At 41.6% G+C, this 17143-nt stretch overlaps 1 protein-coding gene across 1 annotated transcript in view; it reads left to right on the forward strand.

Annotated features, from left to right (window-relative positions):
* The window catches only part of GRID2 (glutamate ionotropic receptor delta type subunit 2), a 535376-nt gene that overhangs the window by 442315 nt on the left and 75918 nt on the right, over positions 1-17143 (forward strand). Inside the window, exon 11 of the mRNA XM_026041440.1 lies at positions 3818-4130. Coding sequence (XP_025897225.1) covers positions 3818-4130 — 313 coding nt within the window. The remainder of the gene's footprint in view (positions 1-3817; positions 4131-17143) is intronic.

A 17143-nucleotide genomic window follows, 5' to 3' on the forward strand; every position in this document is an offset into this window, starting at 1 on the left:
CCTCTTGTGGAGAAGGACACTGTGGCCACCACAGAGGAGATGGCCACCACCATCTCCCGTTCCTCCTGAATCRGACAGGATTGCCCTGTTCCAGAGTCCTGTTCAGTATCCTCGTTGGTTTCTTCCAAAACTCAGCGGCACTCCCCATGTGTCACCACGCTGCCTCAGGGGGCATGATTTTTTCAGGTTACCAAGCCAGCGATAAGCACATAACTTAGAAACAACTGCCAGGTTCTGCTGTTGTCACTGAGAAGAAGAAAACTAAGTGCACACATAAACCTTTCTAAGAGAATTTGCCRAGTAGAAGGTGCTTAAAAGGCACTTTTGACGTGTCTTCCTCAGGTGAATAGCRGAGGAAAGGAGGAAGAAAGCATACAGAGAGGAAAAAGAAGACAAAGTAACAGGAAAGGGGTATTTGGATGCACAAGAGTGAACTTAGTTTTTGCTCTTCTGTATTAATAACCACGTAGCATTTTGGACTATGGCTTATTGCTTTCAGCATGCAGTGAAACTGGACTTAACTGTGAAAATGGATAAAATGAAAGGGCTGTTAGGAGCAAGGTATAGGAGAAGAAAGGAAAGATCTGCAATTCTTAGTGATGACCACAGGACACATAGGGTTGCTTTACATCATAGGATGTGTTTGCTTGATCGTACAGGGGCATTTTGGCATTGCGGGTATTTCCACGTGTTGCTGCTTAGCTGATTGTATGTCGTGGGTAAAATTGCTGTTGGAGCCCTTTGGGCATTTGGATCATTTGTCTCCTATTTTCAGAGTCTGGTAATGTTGTACAGTGATTATGGGAGACCTGCTGTTAGCTAAGCAACCTTGTAAACTGGCCATGTAAAGAAAAACAGTGCTCTCTACTTCTTTTCAGCCGATCACTTCCAGATTTAGAAATTTGTTAAATATCTATGATGATGCTGGTAGCTGGTTGATTTTGGCACTGTGAAAGCTTAGTAAGTGGATAGTTTACATGTTTATAATTGAGATTGGCAGCTTTACGTCTAAATATTGACATAACTGTATGCATTTGCCATTCTGTCTCAAGCACTAAGCAATCCCTGACTTGTTCAAAATGATGTCTTCTCTGATCCAGTTTGACATGTTAACGACAGGCATTTAATTTTTCCATCTTCCAGCTTTGATACAAGTTGACAGCCTCTGTACATAATTAAGAGCACTCCCTTTCCCTGGATCAGCTATTCCATTAAGCTTAGGCCTTTCCGTGGCTCCCGTTCACAGCTCTGACCCCGCTCTGTCCACAACACGGTCCATAAAACCTGCAGATACTCAGCGCCACCAAAAGTTGGACTGATTTTAAGAAGAATCACTATTAGTTTTTTTTGCACTCATACAAAATGTAGGTAAAAATGAAGGAATTACAGTGCAGTGCTGTGGAGCTTGCGTGTGAGCTGATCCGTGTGATACAGGACCTGGTTCTGTGTGAAATAGTGCTCTGCTCATCTTGCAGGTGCAATTTGATTTATTAAGGTAACGATGTCCATAGTAATAGTGTAATCTGTCCGTCCTTTAAAGCGAAACACAGAAGTACTGAGTAATCAGGACTTAGCTCTCAGCTTCCTGATTTTGGCCTGGGTATTACTGTCTTACTGCAGGACACAGTTTTCTCTCAATTGCTGCTGTAATGTGGTCAAGGAAAAAAGAAGGCTTCCATTAGGGCAATCTTGTCCCTCTGTCACAGCTGGATAACTAGGGTGGATTTGTGCCGTGGAGGAACTCTTTCCCCAGGGGAATAAAATAAAAGCAGTATTTCCATAAATAACACTGCTGTTTGATGCGGTGCCCTTGTACTTGGAAAGATATGTTTCTCAGAAAATTKCTGATAGTCAATCAGTCTTACAGTAATCCAGTATTTGGTAAATATATCCTTGCTATGTCAAGTGTTGGATGAAGAATCTTCAAGCATCTTACCAATATAACTTGAGTAGCACCTCATAATAAAGCAGTGAGGTAGGGAAACACTTTAGTAAGGTCTGTTGGTAGTTAATAGCTTTGTTCAAGTCGAATAGCAAGGGCCAAGTCTACAACTTAGCCAAGTCTGTGATTACGTGTGTCTTCATTTAACCTTGAGTTTCCATTTAACTTTTAGATATACACCAAATACACATTCAGAAAAGTACTGTGTCCATTAAACTTATTTTTCCCATTTGACAAGTATTACTATRCAACATAGGATTTTTATGTTTGTAAACGGACTTTTGCATTTGTAAATTATTAAAAAGRTTAGTTGATATGCCCAGTTTATGGAAAACATTTTAGATGACTCATTTACAACCTCTTCACTGCATGTGTGTCTCAGTGCTTACAAGATACGGTGAGTCACTCGAGTCATTTGTTGTCTGGAAGTTTTCTAATCAGAGGAAAGAGATTTGAAGGTTTTCCAAGTACTTCCCCTTGATAACTTGGATGACGTTTTTACAGCCTCTGTCTTTGACCATTTTCTCAAGCCAGTGAGCTATTAACATAAAGAAAGTTCAAGTCACGTCATGTAAACCAAATTGCAAGTGTGTTGGGATTTTGTGATTAGAAGTATGTCTGTACTAGGGGCTCTATTTGATCTATTTGTTAGCATTGAAAACATCCAGATAATTTGTAAATTTGAATCTAATCAGAGTTTCAGCTGCCATATCACGTCACATTTATAAGGAGATGGTAATCCGTATGTTCTTTGGAGGGGAGGAAAAAAAAAAAAAAGTGGGTTGACAAAATTGGCATAATACTCAGAGTTCAAGCATTGATGTTGGCTCTCCTCACTCCCTCCAGAGGACTACATACTGCTTTAGTCTGAACAAAAATGGGAATATATTGAACTAGTAGTGGCTTTTACTGTTTTAGAGCACTCTTTTTCACATCCAAGTATTTAGAATTGAGTCTTTTTATTGAGGATATTGGYTTTTTTTGACAGTGTTAATGCATCTGCTTTAAGTGCCCTTTCTCATTTTCACTGCAGTTCTATTTGTAAGTGTGAAAAGTAAGACAGCACCTGCTGTAGTTGCAACTGGTGTCTCTTCAGACCTAATACCCGGACATGTTGTGAGGTATAATGATTAGATTGAGGAGAGTTGTTGTTCTCCTTCTCATCTTAAATGGGTTTTTCAAATTACAAGCAAATGCAAAGGGAACAAAGCGAGTCCAAGATACCTGCAGGAGAGGTGGTCATAGAAAAGGATTGTGTGTAGCAGGARGATGCAGAAGAATCTAATAGTGACAGAACTATACAGAAAATTTGCTCTTCTGCACTTAATACTCTGTAGCCCGTGACCTTATTCAGGATTTCAAGCTTCCCGAAACCCCCAGGATCATCGAAATGCCTTTTCTCTTGCAGTGGCCCTTGTGAGGATCCTCATGTCAGCCACGTGTTGAATATCATGTGGTGCTCTCAGGAAACTCATTTCCTYGGAGCAGAAATGCTGTACACAAGGTCTGCTTTTTTGCTACAAAAAAGACCAGGCTAAGCAGGGCTTCAGTAAGGAAAATGACCATAAGGAGGTTTCTTCCAGCTGTTATATCTATCTAAAATAATTCCTCATGATTTGTTGGAAAATAGTAACTTGGAGAGCTAATGTGCCTGAGTCCAGCCAAGCCATGTTCGGCTGTGAAAACATGAGAGAGACTCTGCAGCTCTTCTGCTCAGTCCTTAGTCATGTTGCTGAGCTCATGTCTCCCTCACACATAAGACATTGGCCGTGGCATCTTCTTCTCTGTGATAAGTTTAGTGAAGATGAATCAAAGTGGAGCAAAGCACTTCCACATAGCCCATGTTTACATGCGTTGTTGGCTCTTTTTCCTCAGAGAGCTGACATAGGGATCTCTGCCTTAACCATCACCCCCGATCGGGAGAATGTGGTGGACTTCACCACCCGCTACATGGACTATTCAGTGGGAGTGCTGCTTCGGAAGGCCGAGAAGACAGTGGACATGTTTGCCTGCTTGGCGCCGTTCGACCTCTCCCTGTGGGCCTGCATAGCGGGCACGGTGCTGCTCGTCGGGCTCCTGGTCTACCTCTTGAACTGGCTCAACCCGCCGCGCCTCCAGATGGGATCCATGACCTCCACCACGCTCTACAACTCCATGTGGTTCGTGTACGGATCCTTTGTGCAACAAGGTAAGAAGCCAAGGGGGTCTCTGTCTCTTGTACGTCATTCCTGTGGTCGCAGACACCTTCCCCAGGTCTCCAGCATCCCGTGGATTTCAGGTCTCCGGCATCCCGTGGTCTCATGTGGGCACCATGAGAAGTCTGGGAGCGCTGCATGCTAGCCTTGCTTTACTTTGTAACTATCTATTTATAGAAAGATGTTTTCTTGCATTGGAAAAGGGTATTTCTGATCATCTGCTGAGAAACTATTCATAGCTGATGTGAGTGCTACATTCGGAGTCAGACAGAAAATATTGCCATTTGGCTTTTGAGCTAAAATTAGCTCAAAAATCACCAGTCATTGGTGCCGTATGGTCTTACTTTTACTATGTCTGGCATTCATTCTTCCTGCTTGTGATTCATCTCCATTTTCCTATGGGATTTTTAAACTCAGAAAAACTTCTCCGTGCTCAAGCACCTGTGTGCCTTCTCCATCCCCTCTAGCATCTGGTTTGGCCCAAGTTCTGTTAAATTACCAAGTCCTTTGCAATCTAACACTTCTGGCAGGGGTTTAACTATGTATYCTAAAGGTACCAGACGACTGACCTTGGTTTGTGTCTCTGGATATTCTGATGGTGGTAATGCAAAACGCAGTTTCATAGGAGAAGGAAGAAGATTTAGCTAAAGACAAATGACAAAAAAAGTAAAACAAATACCTTCTGGTGTTTGTGCATRTAATCGTTCAGCAGTCGGTGCTGGCACTGCAGAGACGCATGCCTGTAATTTAATGGAGCATCTGCTCTACAAAAAGCCACGGCCACTGAAGCCTGAAAAGCCCAACATAGTTTTTGGATCTTAACATGAATTCAGATATATTCAGATTCAGAATTCTTGTAGATAAAAGTATGGTATTTATGTAGTGCTAGATTTCAAATTTAGAAATTGCATTAGTTCCTGTTGGAAGCATCAAATGACATCCATAAAACCTGAAGGTACTCATGAAGGTGGAGTGTTAAACCTATAGAAAGAGGGGAAAAACCCTAAATTAACAGCACCACCCAAAAAAAGAATAAAAGCCTCAAGGGGACAAACTCCACAAGAGGTGGGCTATATTTTTATACAAAGAGACCTTAATTTTGCAATTATTTTTTTCCACTGAGCAGGATGGTTAGTTCAGGAAAGCTGAACAGAGATTTCTTCTTTTTTTTTTTCTTTTTTAAGCATTCAAAGACTTCAGAGCCAGCTGAGAGCTGTAAGAGGGTTTTTTTTTTTGAATGTATGTGAGTGGGTTTTAAAGTTTTCTTTCTGCCTAAAATATTCCCAATGTAACAGTTGAGGGAATCCAACTGTGCAAGAGCAGTTGGTCCATTACAAAGCTAGACTTGTTACATCTGTCTGCCTGTTGGATTAAAACTTGTGAATTAGTTTCTTTACTGCTTGAATGACAGGTGGTTTTATGTAGGTTATTGCTTGGTATTAGCCTTAGCATCCCTGCTGTATTTACAGCATCATTAGTCCCTAAATGCTCTTCGGGAGACYGCTTAGCAAAGGTTTAAAAGGGGCAAAGCTAGATTAATCAGTCACTTAAGTCTCATGAGTTCTCTGAATTGTTTGCTTTCTGTGGCTCTAAATAAGCCCGTATTGCTCAGCACCCTGCTTTTTCCCAGTTCTCATGGTATCCTGCAGTGGAGACCTTCAGCTGGAGGTCAGTTAGCAAGGGAAGAAAGGGATTTTTCTGACCAGWCAGTCAATGAGAGTGCCCCAAGTAAGGCTTAGGGGGGAGGCCCTGGGTGTAAACTGTGCAATCCAGGAAAAAATCCCTATGAAGGAGGTGAAAACACATGGAACTGGATGGCTGAAAGGCAGAATTTACTGGAGAGAAAAAAAAAAGGGGGGGGGGGAAGCAAAGAAGAGGAGTTAGCTCTGGGAGATTGGCAACTGCTCCCTGCAGTGATTGGAAGAGGGCCACGAGATGCAGTTCAGGATTAGTAACATCTGCTGGTGGGACATGGCAGTCTGGAAACACCAAAACTGTTGCAGAACCAAGGAAAAGTTCACAAATTTGGAAGGTAAGAGGTGTTTATTTACAGAGGAAGAGAYGCGGTTACCACCCCACCAAGTGGATTTTCAGTGCAACTCCGTGGAATTTGTGAGGATAATTTAAAAYGTTCACTTTGTGATTTCTGTGAAATGAGGGGATGCTATAGAGAGGTGTCTCCTTCAGATGATGAGCCAGAAGAACAGTCCTTGTTTTGCCAGAAGGAAAACGTTATGCGTGTTTAACAGGATTGATAGCAAAAAATGTGAGGCTTACAGACCAATTTAAAGATAAAGCCTCAGAACACCTCAGAAATCCAGTGCAAAAGTTAAGAGATTCATTTGGTATGTCATACTATATTTCACATTCAATTTGAGCGTAGCAAAAACTGTATTAGCTGAAGCTTTCTTGTTTACCAACCCTGGTGAACACAGACAAATGAAAGTAATTTCCATTGACAGGCTAACTGGCTATTGTGGTAATTTTGCTTCTGTTTCCACTCATCGGCTCTTCATTCAGCAGAAAAATGTGCAGGTTTTATTTGTTTTGGAACAGTGAATTTGTTGCTATTAATTGTGATTGGCGTCTCTTAAGCSTGGCAGCATGGGACCTTTCAAATGCTGTCAGGTTCGCTTAAGAAGCCTCTAAGCTGCTGATTTAAAACATGACAAGGTACTCATTTCTGTTATCAAAACACACAGCCGAAGATGCTTTCATGTCCTGCACTGAGAGAAACAAAGCGGCGTGAGCCGACCACGGCTGGAGCTTTGATAGTGCTGCATGTTTTGTTTGGGGCTGGCAAAGGTGGTTTTTTTTAGCATCATCTTTTCTTTCTTTAAATAGACTAAAGATTTGCAAGCAGGGAGGTTCCCTCCATATCTGCCATGGGTCTGAAAGAGAGGTCATTGGTGTAAAAGTACAAATAAATCTTTAAGGATTGTGTTGGGAACAAAAAGGACCTCATCCCTTTTGTTTCTTCAGAAATAGCTGGAGTTGCAGTTAACACACGCAGCTTTGGTCTGTTGTGTCAGTTCGAGTTTTCCGTCAGCCTTGGCTCTCTGATGTTCTGATGAAACTCTATTAGCCAGCCCAAACCTTTGCAGTTCCTGCACAAGAGCAAAACTTGGTGTCACTGTCGGTGGACTCGAGTCAGCCCCGGCCACTCGGGCAGAGCTATGAGCTCCTGGCATACTCAGCAGCAATACAGAGGTACTTCTAATTTCTTTCCAAGTTTCCTTTCTAAGTTCTTTCCAAGGTAGCCTGGGAAGCTTGATGTAAAGATCTGTTGCTCTTTCATGTGTTACAGAAACCTCAATCTGGCCGGGAGAACATGTTCCCTAGAGCAGACTCACCAGATGAGAGGACGAGCGCGGCTCGCCGCTCGCTTGTGCCCTGAATTCCTGTGCCACTTCCTCAGAGGGGAAACTCAAGCAGAGTATCTGCTTGCTTGCTTGAATAATTTAATGTCACTGCTCCTTACATCATCCAGGCTCGCTTTCCATTTCTTTCTGCCTCGTGTTGGATTGAGCACACAGCCTAGGGTACCACTTTTGAGACCCTGTAACAGAGAGGTCTGTTTTCTTCCCTGCTRTCGCTGACGGCTGCGCTTGCCTTGCTCCTCACCAGCCCACATCATCATCGTCATTATTAATAATTATTATTAYTCCACTTGGAGCTCTTGATTTTCTTTCCTGTTGTACACAACTTCGCTTTTCCTTTCCTTCAGCCCTGGTGCTGTTGCTTCTCCCTCAGATCTTGCCCTCATTAGAACAGGCCGATCCTGGGAACCTGGCATTTGAGCAAGAACCTAAGAACTGGCCCAGGGTGTAAACTGGGCCAGAAACAGAGCGGATTAAAACTGGAATGACTCGCTGCTGTGGTGCAAATGCCCTTTTGTGCTTGCTGAGGACCTGGTTCCATCTCCTGTAGATTATCTGTTAACTTCCTGCTGCTTCGTGAGCTATTTTAAGGCGGTACTCTAGAGATCTCTCTGCTATTGCTCTTACCAGAGAAAAACAGTAATTTAAGAAACAGAAGTTCATCATTTAGAGTTTCCTTCCAACCCYTTTTATATGATAGTATGATAGATTTCCCTTTTTTTTTTTTTTTTTTTGAGACAGGGGAAATGCTGCATATTTTATATCAAAAACTTGTAAAGCRATGTTCCATATATATATATATTATATATATATTTGAATACAGCCTAGAATTTGCTTCTGAATACAGTGATTGGCCTAGTTTAATGTAATTCAAYGGAATGTGGACAGAATAATTAAATTATATTGGAAATGGCAGTTTTCTGGGGATGATGTAGAGCAGAAAGACTTTTCCTGTCTCTCATCCCACACAGCTCTTTGGACTTTCTCTGCGTCTCTCCATGAGGTGTGAGGAGCCTTTTCTGAACTCGAGTTCCTTCTGTATCTCCTAGGGAAGGGTGCAAAGCTGCCTGTGAGAACGAGAGCCAGGCAGATTATTATTTGCTGCTGTAGCAGGAAATGTCTTTATAATTGCTGCCTTGTTGGAGATGTAATCACTTCGCAGTGATTCCAACAAAACAAGCGTTTGCTGTTGTTCTATAAATAAGGTTTGACCATAGGATAACAAGTGATTAAGGTATTACCTGTAAAAGTATTTTTTTTCAGTTGCCTTAATACTCTTGCTTGTAGCAAGGTTATGAAATAAATGATGTGGAAGCATCGCAGATTTTTATCCCCCTAAGCTTAGGTTAGATTAAAATGCCAGTCTCAAACAGAAAGGTTTCACCCTCGGTGCTGTCATTAACGGCCAGTTCTGTTCATAATGCCCAGTAAATGAGCAAGTCTTACTGCTTGCCCTGCTTCAATTAAATTTCCTAGGAGCAATGAGAGAGACTCCAAACCTTGGCACTTCTGAGTCATTACAGTAGTTCTCAGATGGCCGAAGCCTTCCCAGMCTCTTTCCTTGTGTTACCACCAAGGCTTGGTATAATCCTCCCGGAATGTACAGCCTGGGGTCTCCTGTTGCTTAATAATCTGCTCCATCTTACGCAGCTTGKTTTTGGTGTATCACTGTCAGCAGGAAACCGTCATCCCGTGACAAGGTTCCTTCTTAGCGACGTTTCCTCTTACTTACCTGCAAACACCAATCGCTGTGCATTTGATTTTCAGAGGAAAACTCTAAAAATGTTTTGAGAAGATGTGTTGGCAATCAGTTATATCCTCACATGTCGTAGTTAGTTGTGAAGCCTAATTACTTTTAAGCTTAACCAACCAAGAAAATATCTAGTGGATAGGACTGAGGACAAAGACTTCGTTCTTAAGTTGAACTCAGCACCTGAGCTGCTGGCTGACCGTAGAAACTTCATTTCACACATTTCATATCTTTTGTCCCTGTTATCCTTGTTAAGATTGAGGTGTTACTTACTTTTCTTCATACACACAATATCTTCWAATAGAAAACAAGCTCTAAATGTCACTCTTATTAATATTAATTTTGTTTGCTTTTTAGACTTATGCCAGGTCTTGACATGTTTCTGTAACAAGAAGAATAGATTTGCTGAGCCTAAAATCCATTTAAAACTCAACACTGAGCTGGGAAAATAAAAGCCAGATAAGAAACACATTAGGAAATACAGAAATCTCATCATCTTCTTCACTCTCTTTAAGATCAAGCTAGAAAATGCACGTGCATATATACATACTTACCGCCATATATTTATTTATAGAGATGTATGTAAAAATGTTATTGTCAAGCAGCTGTGTCCCCAGCAGGTGTATTTGTGAAATTTGTGAAATTGTGAAATTGTGAAATTGTAAGTCTGTCTTGAAACATGAAACCTCACAATTCTCTTTTTGTTATGCTAAGCCTAGGTGTGTGTATTCACACGTGCATGTGCACATTTTCCAGATGTCTTAATGGTTTGGGCTAGTTCTTGTTGACTGCATCAAAATACAACAAAATTTTAGCAACTGGGTCTTATGTGTATAATGCATTTGGAAGCCACAGTTGATTTATAGGACTATCAAAATATACTGAGAATTATTGCCGTGTGCACAATACCCCGTGCAAACATTGGGTGCGTGCCACTTTCCGAGATTTATCTTAACCATCTCCTTTTGAAAAAGTAATTCCAAGGAATAAACTCACTGCAAGGAAAACGTTCAGCAGCGTGGGCATTTGTTTGCAGCGGTCTGATATCACTAGCATTAAACTACCAGGGGATATGCCAGGCTTTCCTCCTGAATTGAAGTTAAGACTCCAGCAATTCTCCGAGGAGCCTGAATTAATGGATTTCTGTATCCTGTGTGCACCTGCTTTTTTGAGTAATAGTGCAGGGTGTGCGAGGCAGTATATCTGGAGATGTTGTGCCTGACACATATTCTGTGAGGAGGTGGAGAATCAGGGGTGCTGTGAAAGCTCCCCCAAACCTTCCTTCCTTCCCCAAGGACTAACTCCCAGCCTGATTAATTGGCTGTGCCCAGGTAGCGACTGTCTGGCTAGAGAGTAAATGCTGATCGAGGTCAAATAAAACAAAAGGAAAAATAGTGGGATGCATCTATCCATCTTTCTGCACTWTTTTTAGCAGTATGATAATGTAAATATTTAGTCAGAACAGTTGTTTAGTTGCTGCTATTTGGAATACTTCTGTATGCTACGTGCAATTTAAAGAATGGGAATGTTAGGTTCAGATTAAGTCATCAGTTTTCTCTTTCAGAGTTCAGCTGTGTAAAATACATATTTAACTGAGGAAGTGAGAAATATCCAATTCCTGGCTCAATCATTCTCTTGCATTAAAAAAGGCATTTAACCCGTATTTTCTGTCTACGAGAGATACTCCAAAGCTGAAGAGAGGCTGCACCTTCAGGCCAGCCAACCTTGTCCGGCTGTTTGATTTCCTTACCCAGAGGCTTTCACTCGGGTTGGCCAGTTGAGTGCCGGAACATGGACAAGAGGTAGGAAATGAGATTTATTTGTTAAGAATCGATGGATTCTCAACAGATATCCTAGGCACCACGTGAACAGGAGTTTAGAGGGGAACGCCTGGCAGTTCTCCTTTGGTTTTCCAACCCACRGGGAGTCCCTCCTCTGCAAGAGCTGCCTGGTGGGTATCGACCCGCGCGGCTCTTCCTCACCGCGGGCTGGTGCCACGAAAGGCGTCCGCAACGTGTGGTGCCAAGAGCAGCAAAGAGGGTTTGAAGCCACCAGCAAAACAAGTCTGTCTTCCTCCACTTTCATTTTTTTYCCCTTTTTCCTTAGCCCTTTTCTAATATTAAAATGCATATAAAAGGAGCAGGCCAAAATTAATATTAAAAGAGAGCATATAATGATACCAGATGAGTCTTTTGATCGTGTTAACCAGCCTGTTGCTCACGCTGATTGCAGAGATCATGTTCCRCTCCTGTTTCAGCAAGTATGGGATAATGAGAGCTATTTTTTCTTTCCCTCTCTGTCGGGTTCCCAGCATACAAATAAAGGGAATATTCTTCACTAGAGCAGCATCCTAGTGTAGGAACCCAGCGCTGCTTAATTTTTATTCTTACATGGGCAGTTGGCGGGGGAAGAGATGATAAGTTGGAATTTTGCCTTACCAGTGCTTTAAAGTTAGTGACATGTCTTAGAAATATGTGATACCTCCTCCTCAGTCAAAGCTRTGTGTGTGGTTTGGCCTTATGCTTCTGTTTCCCCCTCGCCCTAGGATAGAGGAAAGGTAAAGAAGCAGGAGAAGGATGGAAAATCTTCTGCAAACAGTGACTGTCAGTGAACAGTGGTGATAAATCCGTAGAGTTGGGTGGCAGTATTAGTTGTTCACGCCTAGATGTGCTTGCTAGTAAAACGCTTCTCAAGTATTAGCAGGTTTTTCTTTCTTAAAACGACTTCTTTCATTTTTGTCTATATCCCCAAGGAGGAAAACYCTCGCTATCTGGTAAAGTCGTCTTTGAAGTTGTTTCTCAATTCCAGCAGATTTGACTCAGTTATGCCAGCTTGAAACATCAAGCGTTGGTATTGGCATTTTCCATCAACAAATGACATTTTATCRTTGTTATCATTGATGCCTAAAAAGAACAATGTTTTCTTCCTTGCTGTGTTCATTACAAAGTGCCACAGTATTCCTTCGAGTCATTGGAGTTTGAGGCATCTCTCTGATAACAGCATTACAGGATGTAATGTATGTACAGGATGTATTTAGATGGACTTTTAGTCTAGATTTTAAAGTGTGCTATTTAGGTGGCTGATTAGAACTTCTGCGTTAGTAGTGGTGGTGGAATTCTATTAGGTTAAACTTCTATCAGTGCAGGTGAGGACTCTGAAATTAAAGGATAAGTAGAATTAATAGCATGAAAATTGAGTTAATGCATCTGAGACATGTCCGATTCATTTCCTTCAGRGCTAGTCAGGTGTTACTCTGTAATCGTGGATGAATCTGCAAGAACAGGTTTATACCATGCTTCAGAATACTTGGAAAGCTCAAGCATAACGCTTCCAGGATATATATGTATTTATACATATACATATATATATACACACACACATATATATACACACACATTTATATATATACATATACAGCCAGTTTTTAAACCATTTATGAGTCCCAACCCTGGATGATAATTGTGGGAGATTGTGTGGGGCTTTGGAGCATTTGTGACCGAGGGAGGAGGGAGATTAAGTCTCAGTATCTCTTGACATCTATTCCAAAGGCTGCCAGTGTGCAAGGGTGTTTGTTAAGGTCAGGTGACAGGAAGGTGGCATCTTGGTGCATTCCCGGTAGCTGCAAATGGTCTGTTTATACAGAATGCAATCAGGGCAATCTTAAAATTCTGTCCAATTTGGTATTGGATAATCTTCTCCTTGAATTTGTTACATACAGACACACTTGATGCTTCAGTCTGGTGTGCCTGCGTTTGTAATTATGTCACATAAAATTATTGTCCTGAATTTGGGAGGAGGGTAAGAAAGCAGCCTCTGGTTGGGGCTTCTTTTGAGCAAATACCTGTTGGTGGAAGTTGTGAGGCTTGCCACAGCCTTATTTATCATCATATAACCAATGGCAATGCATTTGGTAACTCCAAAATTTGCAAACCTAGTAAATACTCTGATGAGGGGTGGGGAAAAAAAATAATTTCAGATCCTCCAAAACAAGATTTTTATGGCCAAAGTKTACATTAAAAATGGGCACAGGCTGACAGTTCAAAACTCCTCCTAGGTACCGTAATCAAAAGATCTACTATCAAATAGAAATAACTGCTTTGCATGTTATTTCAGGGTCTAAATATAAATGGTCTAAGTCCRGTAATGCTGCCTTTAAGACCTCCCAGTAACTTCAGTAAATAGAGGTAGACAGCTCCATTTTCAWATTTTGGCTATAATCATTCTTCTTCTTTTGTTACAACAGCAGAGGATAAAAATGAGAAGTACTTTCATGATACRTTTTCTACCCCTTCAAAGCCCAATTATTTTACTAGTCACAGAAGCACTGTGAGCTTTATCCCCTCTCTCTGTGTAATTATTTTGCACYGGGCACCCTAGTGTGTTGACACTCAATTATTGCACCTTATCATTTGTAAAAACTTTTTTCCTCCACGTATGAGACGTTTTGCTTTTTGACAGAAAACAACATATTTTGCTAATTCTGCAACAGGATGGRATTAGACCACTGGGGATCTGTTAAAATCAGAAAGTAGGAGTTTATGTTGTGGTTCCTGGAGGCTTCAAAGCCCTTCAGAAGCCTCCAGGAGTGAATTCAGAGGCTCCTGCTGTAAACAGTAAGAGAAGTGCACGTCAGAAGCATCTGTGTTGCTCCAGTGTCACTGGTACTGTGAGAAGCAAAACGGGTGCAAATATGCTCTGCTTCCCACCACGAGCTCTGCCTCACGGCCACAGTGTCAGCAAGGTGGGTGGAAGGAGAGGACTTATTGTCGGGAGGGGAATTATAAATATGCGATAACTAATGCTAACATCATTTTAATCAGGTAATTATTAAAGGACTGTTTGGCCTTTAAGGACATTGATTTAATGGGAATTAATTTAATGAATGAGCGCTGTTTGTGTAACATTATCATGGCTGGTGATGCGGAAAATTGGAATCTCAGCTCTTTCCATTATCACGTTGGATTCTGTTCTTTTGGAATGCAGTTATTAGACTTTTTTTATACTTTCCATATATGCTTAAATGTTTGGGTTTTATCACAAAGTTCCTGAGCTAAAAAAGGTAAGTAGAAATATTCGTCGTTGTGGTGTTCTCTTTTTGCTTTTGTTTTTTAATCAGAGGCTTGAGTTTCTGTCTAATGTAGAGGGAAACAAAGTAGATTGGATTTTGGTTTTGACTTGCTGTCCTGTCCCTCACAGAGCACAAATTTTCTATTTTCCTTTTCACCTTTCTCCTCTGATCATGTCTGATCATGGTGCTTAGGATGAGTAGGACACTGAAAGGCTTTGCTCTTATATCCATATAYACATGGCTGTAACGTTGGGTCAGTGTTGCTGGCTGCCATTAGCTCTCTTTTGGGTGCTAGMATGTTTTTCAGTAGGAGGATTTCAGAGAACACAGCTGAGAATGCTGTGCTTGAAGCAAAACAGGTTGCAAGTAGTTATTTGGTCCATCTCCTGGTTACCTGCTTGTGTGTCCATCAGGTTATGTCTGCATCAAGGGCCTCTGGACAGGCTTGTGGGATGGATCTGTCCGGCTGCAACTTCSTGAGGGTTTTGTGGAGGGCCACAGGTTCTTGAATAGTCAGTGCTGGAAATTTCAGCTTGGATAACTTTTTTTTAATRAAGAAATAGAGCTGAACAATGAGGTGTAGTGTGGAAGCCAATTGCCCAAGGCCCATCAGGAGAGATGCTCAGGAGCAGCAAGCGGAGGGTCGTCAGGGGGATTTTGCGTGAGTCTGAACTCTGTGCTGTGCTGGGTGAAGGAAAGGTGGTGGTGACTGCAGTACTGGGCTGTGCTGTGTGTTTTCTTCATGCCAGAGACAAAAAAAAAAAAAAAAAAAAAAAAAAAAAAAAAAAAAAAAAAAAAAANGCATGAAATAAAATTTTTCAGTTGCAGTGGGGTAGGAAAAAAAATTAATTTGGATGCAAAAATGCAAAAGCCAGTAAGAATACCAGAGAAACTGAGGGCATCTTGAACAGTTTGAGAAACATCACCATTCTTGGCACAGGAAAGGAAGAAAGTGTCACCAGAAATTATGTAAAAGGCAGCAAGAAATACTGACGGCCCCAACCCATCAGAGGCAGGAGCAGAGAGCAGCTCTACAGAGGGGCAGAGTGGAGGCAGCCCACGACCTCAAGAAAAAGGTGCTAGAAACCAAATGCATCAAAGCTGTATTCAGCTTCTTGGTTTGTGTTTCCAGCATAGGAAATGGCACAGATCAAAAAATGTAGGTGCACATCCTGCTGGTTGTATAAAAAATAAAAATAGGGAGTTATATAGAACAAACATAAAAGGGTTTTGCAGAGGYACACGTATGGAAAATAATTTTGCGTCTGCTCTGAAGATCCTGCCAGTCATGTAATGCAGACRGATAATCCTGGTACAGTACTCAAATCCAAAAGGAAAAAAAAAAAGGCAGGGAAACGGAAGCGTGAACTGATACCTTCTTTAAGGCACGATTTAAAAAAGAAAAAACTTGGAGAGAAACTCTCCCAGCCCTGTAAAGGGTAGGAAAGGGCAGGGGGAGCTTTCTCCTGTGCCTTCTTCAAGGGCAATGAGTACGGAGCTTCCCACCCTGTCAAAAGCAGATCCCCTTCCAGGGAGAACAAGTCCAATGAGGTTAATCGTGGGATCATTAAGCTAACAACAAAAATGAGAGAAAAGGTCATTCCTTGCAAAATTAAGGTTCTGAGGAAAATGCTTGGGCTCCAGTGATAAAGTGAACATCTTTCTTGACTGCCTGTAGACCARTGCCAGAAATCTGCCTAATAAACAAGAGCAGTTGCAGTTGCTCCCTGACGAATATAAATTTCCTCTATGTGATATTACTGAAAGCCAGCAGGAAAACTCCAGTGATTAGAAGGCCTCGTGCAATATAGCAAACRACTGGGAGAAAGATGGAGTGGGCAAAAGGGGAGGCAGAGTGGCCCCGTGTCAGAATGGCAAGAGGTGTTTCTCTTTGCATTGCAAACCCATAAGCAATTGGTGGTGAGTTCTTGGGGGAGACTCTGCGAGGGGCTGGAGCACAAAATGAGGTGGCCGTCGGTGTCCGCTGAGGACCCTGGAATCAGGCTGGAGAACAGGATAATCGGCCCTGGAAGTGCAGGCTTGTAATGCGGAAGGGARAAGAGAATTAAAATAGGGGTGTTCAATCTGAATGATCCAAGTCACAGGCTGCCCATGCTGAAGCACCTTGAGTGCATATATTAAGCCAATGGAAAGGAGAGGAAGGCAGCAAAGAGTAAAGATGCTAAAAAACAGAGATAAAATGGCACAGGGAGCAAAAGGACACAAAGAGAGTAAGAAAGAGAATTTTGAAAAAATGAGCAAAATAACCCCCAATGATGGTTTAGCATTGCTTGCTGGAAGTTACAGAGTTGAGAGGAGTTACATGGGAAAGGCGACAAATATTTCTCGTTTCTATTCGTGAAAAAGCCAAATGCTGTATGCATATCAGATGGTGATAATTAAATACTTTACATTTCAGCAACAACTTAAGAGCAAGGCAAATGGTGCTAATGTCAGACATACTCGAATCGGGAAATTTGAACACTGATGTTCACCTAAATGTTTTCTAAGAGCTTGCTAAGGAGCTTCCAGGACCATTATTTTTGATTTGCAATACAGGTTAAAACACTGGGCTGGCAGATTTCTAAGGTAATACTGAAATAAAGGGAAAAAACAAGGGGTCCATATCCAAAAAGACCGAAACTCCAGGTCAAGTATTTTTTCCATCTTAACATATGGGTACAAAAATTTGAAGCCATTCACGGATACAGACAGAAATCTAATACTTACAAAAGATACTGCCTTAAAAACATCAAATTCTGAATGATAAATATGAAGCATCAGTATGATGCTGCCAGCAGCTGCTAG

This window comes from Nothoprocta perdicaria, unplaced genomic scaffold (genome assembly GCF_003342845.1).
Source record: "Nothoprocta perdicaria isolate Ctin4 unplaced genomic scaffold, notPer1 scaffold_285, whole genome shotgun sequence".
NCBI lineage: Eukaryota > Metazoa > Chordata > Aves > Tinamiformes > Tinamidae > Nothoprocta > Nothoprocta perdicaria.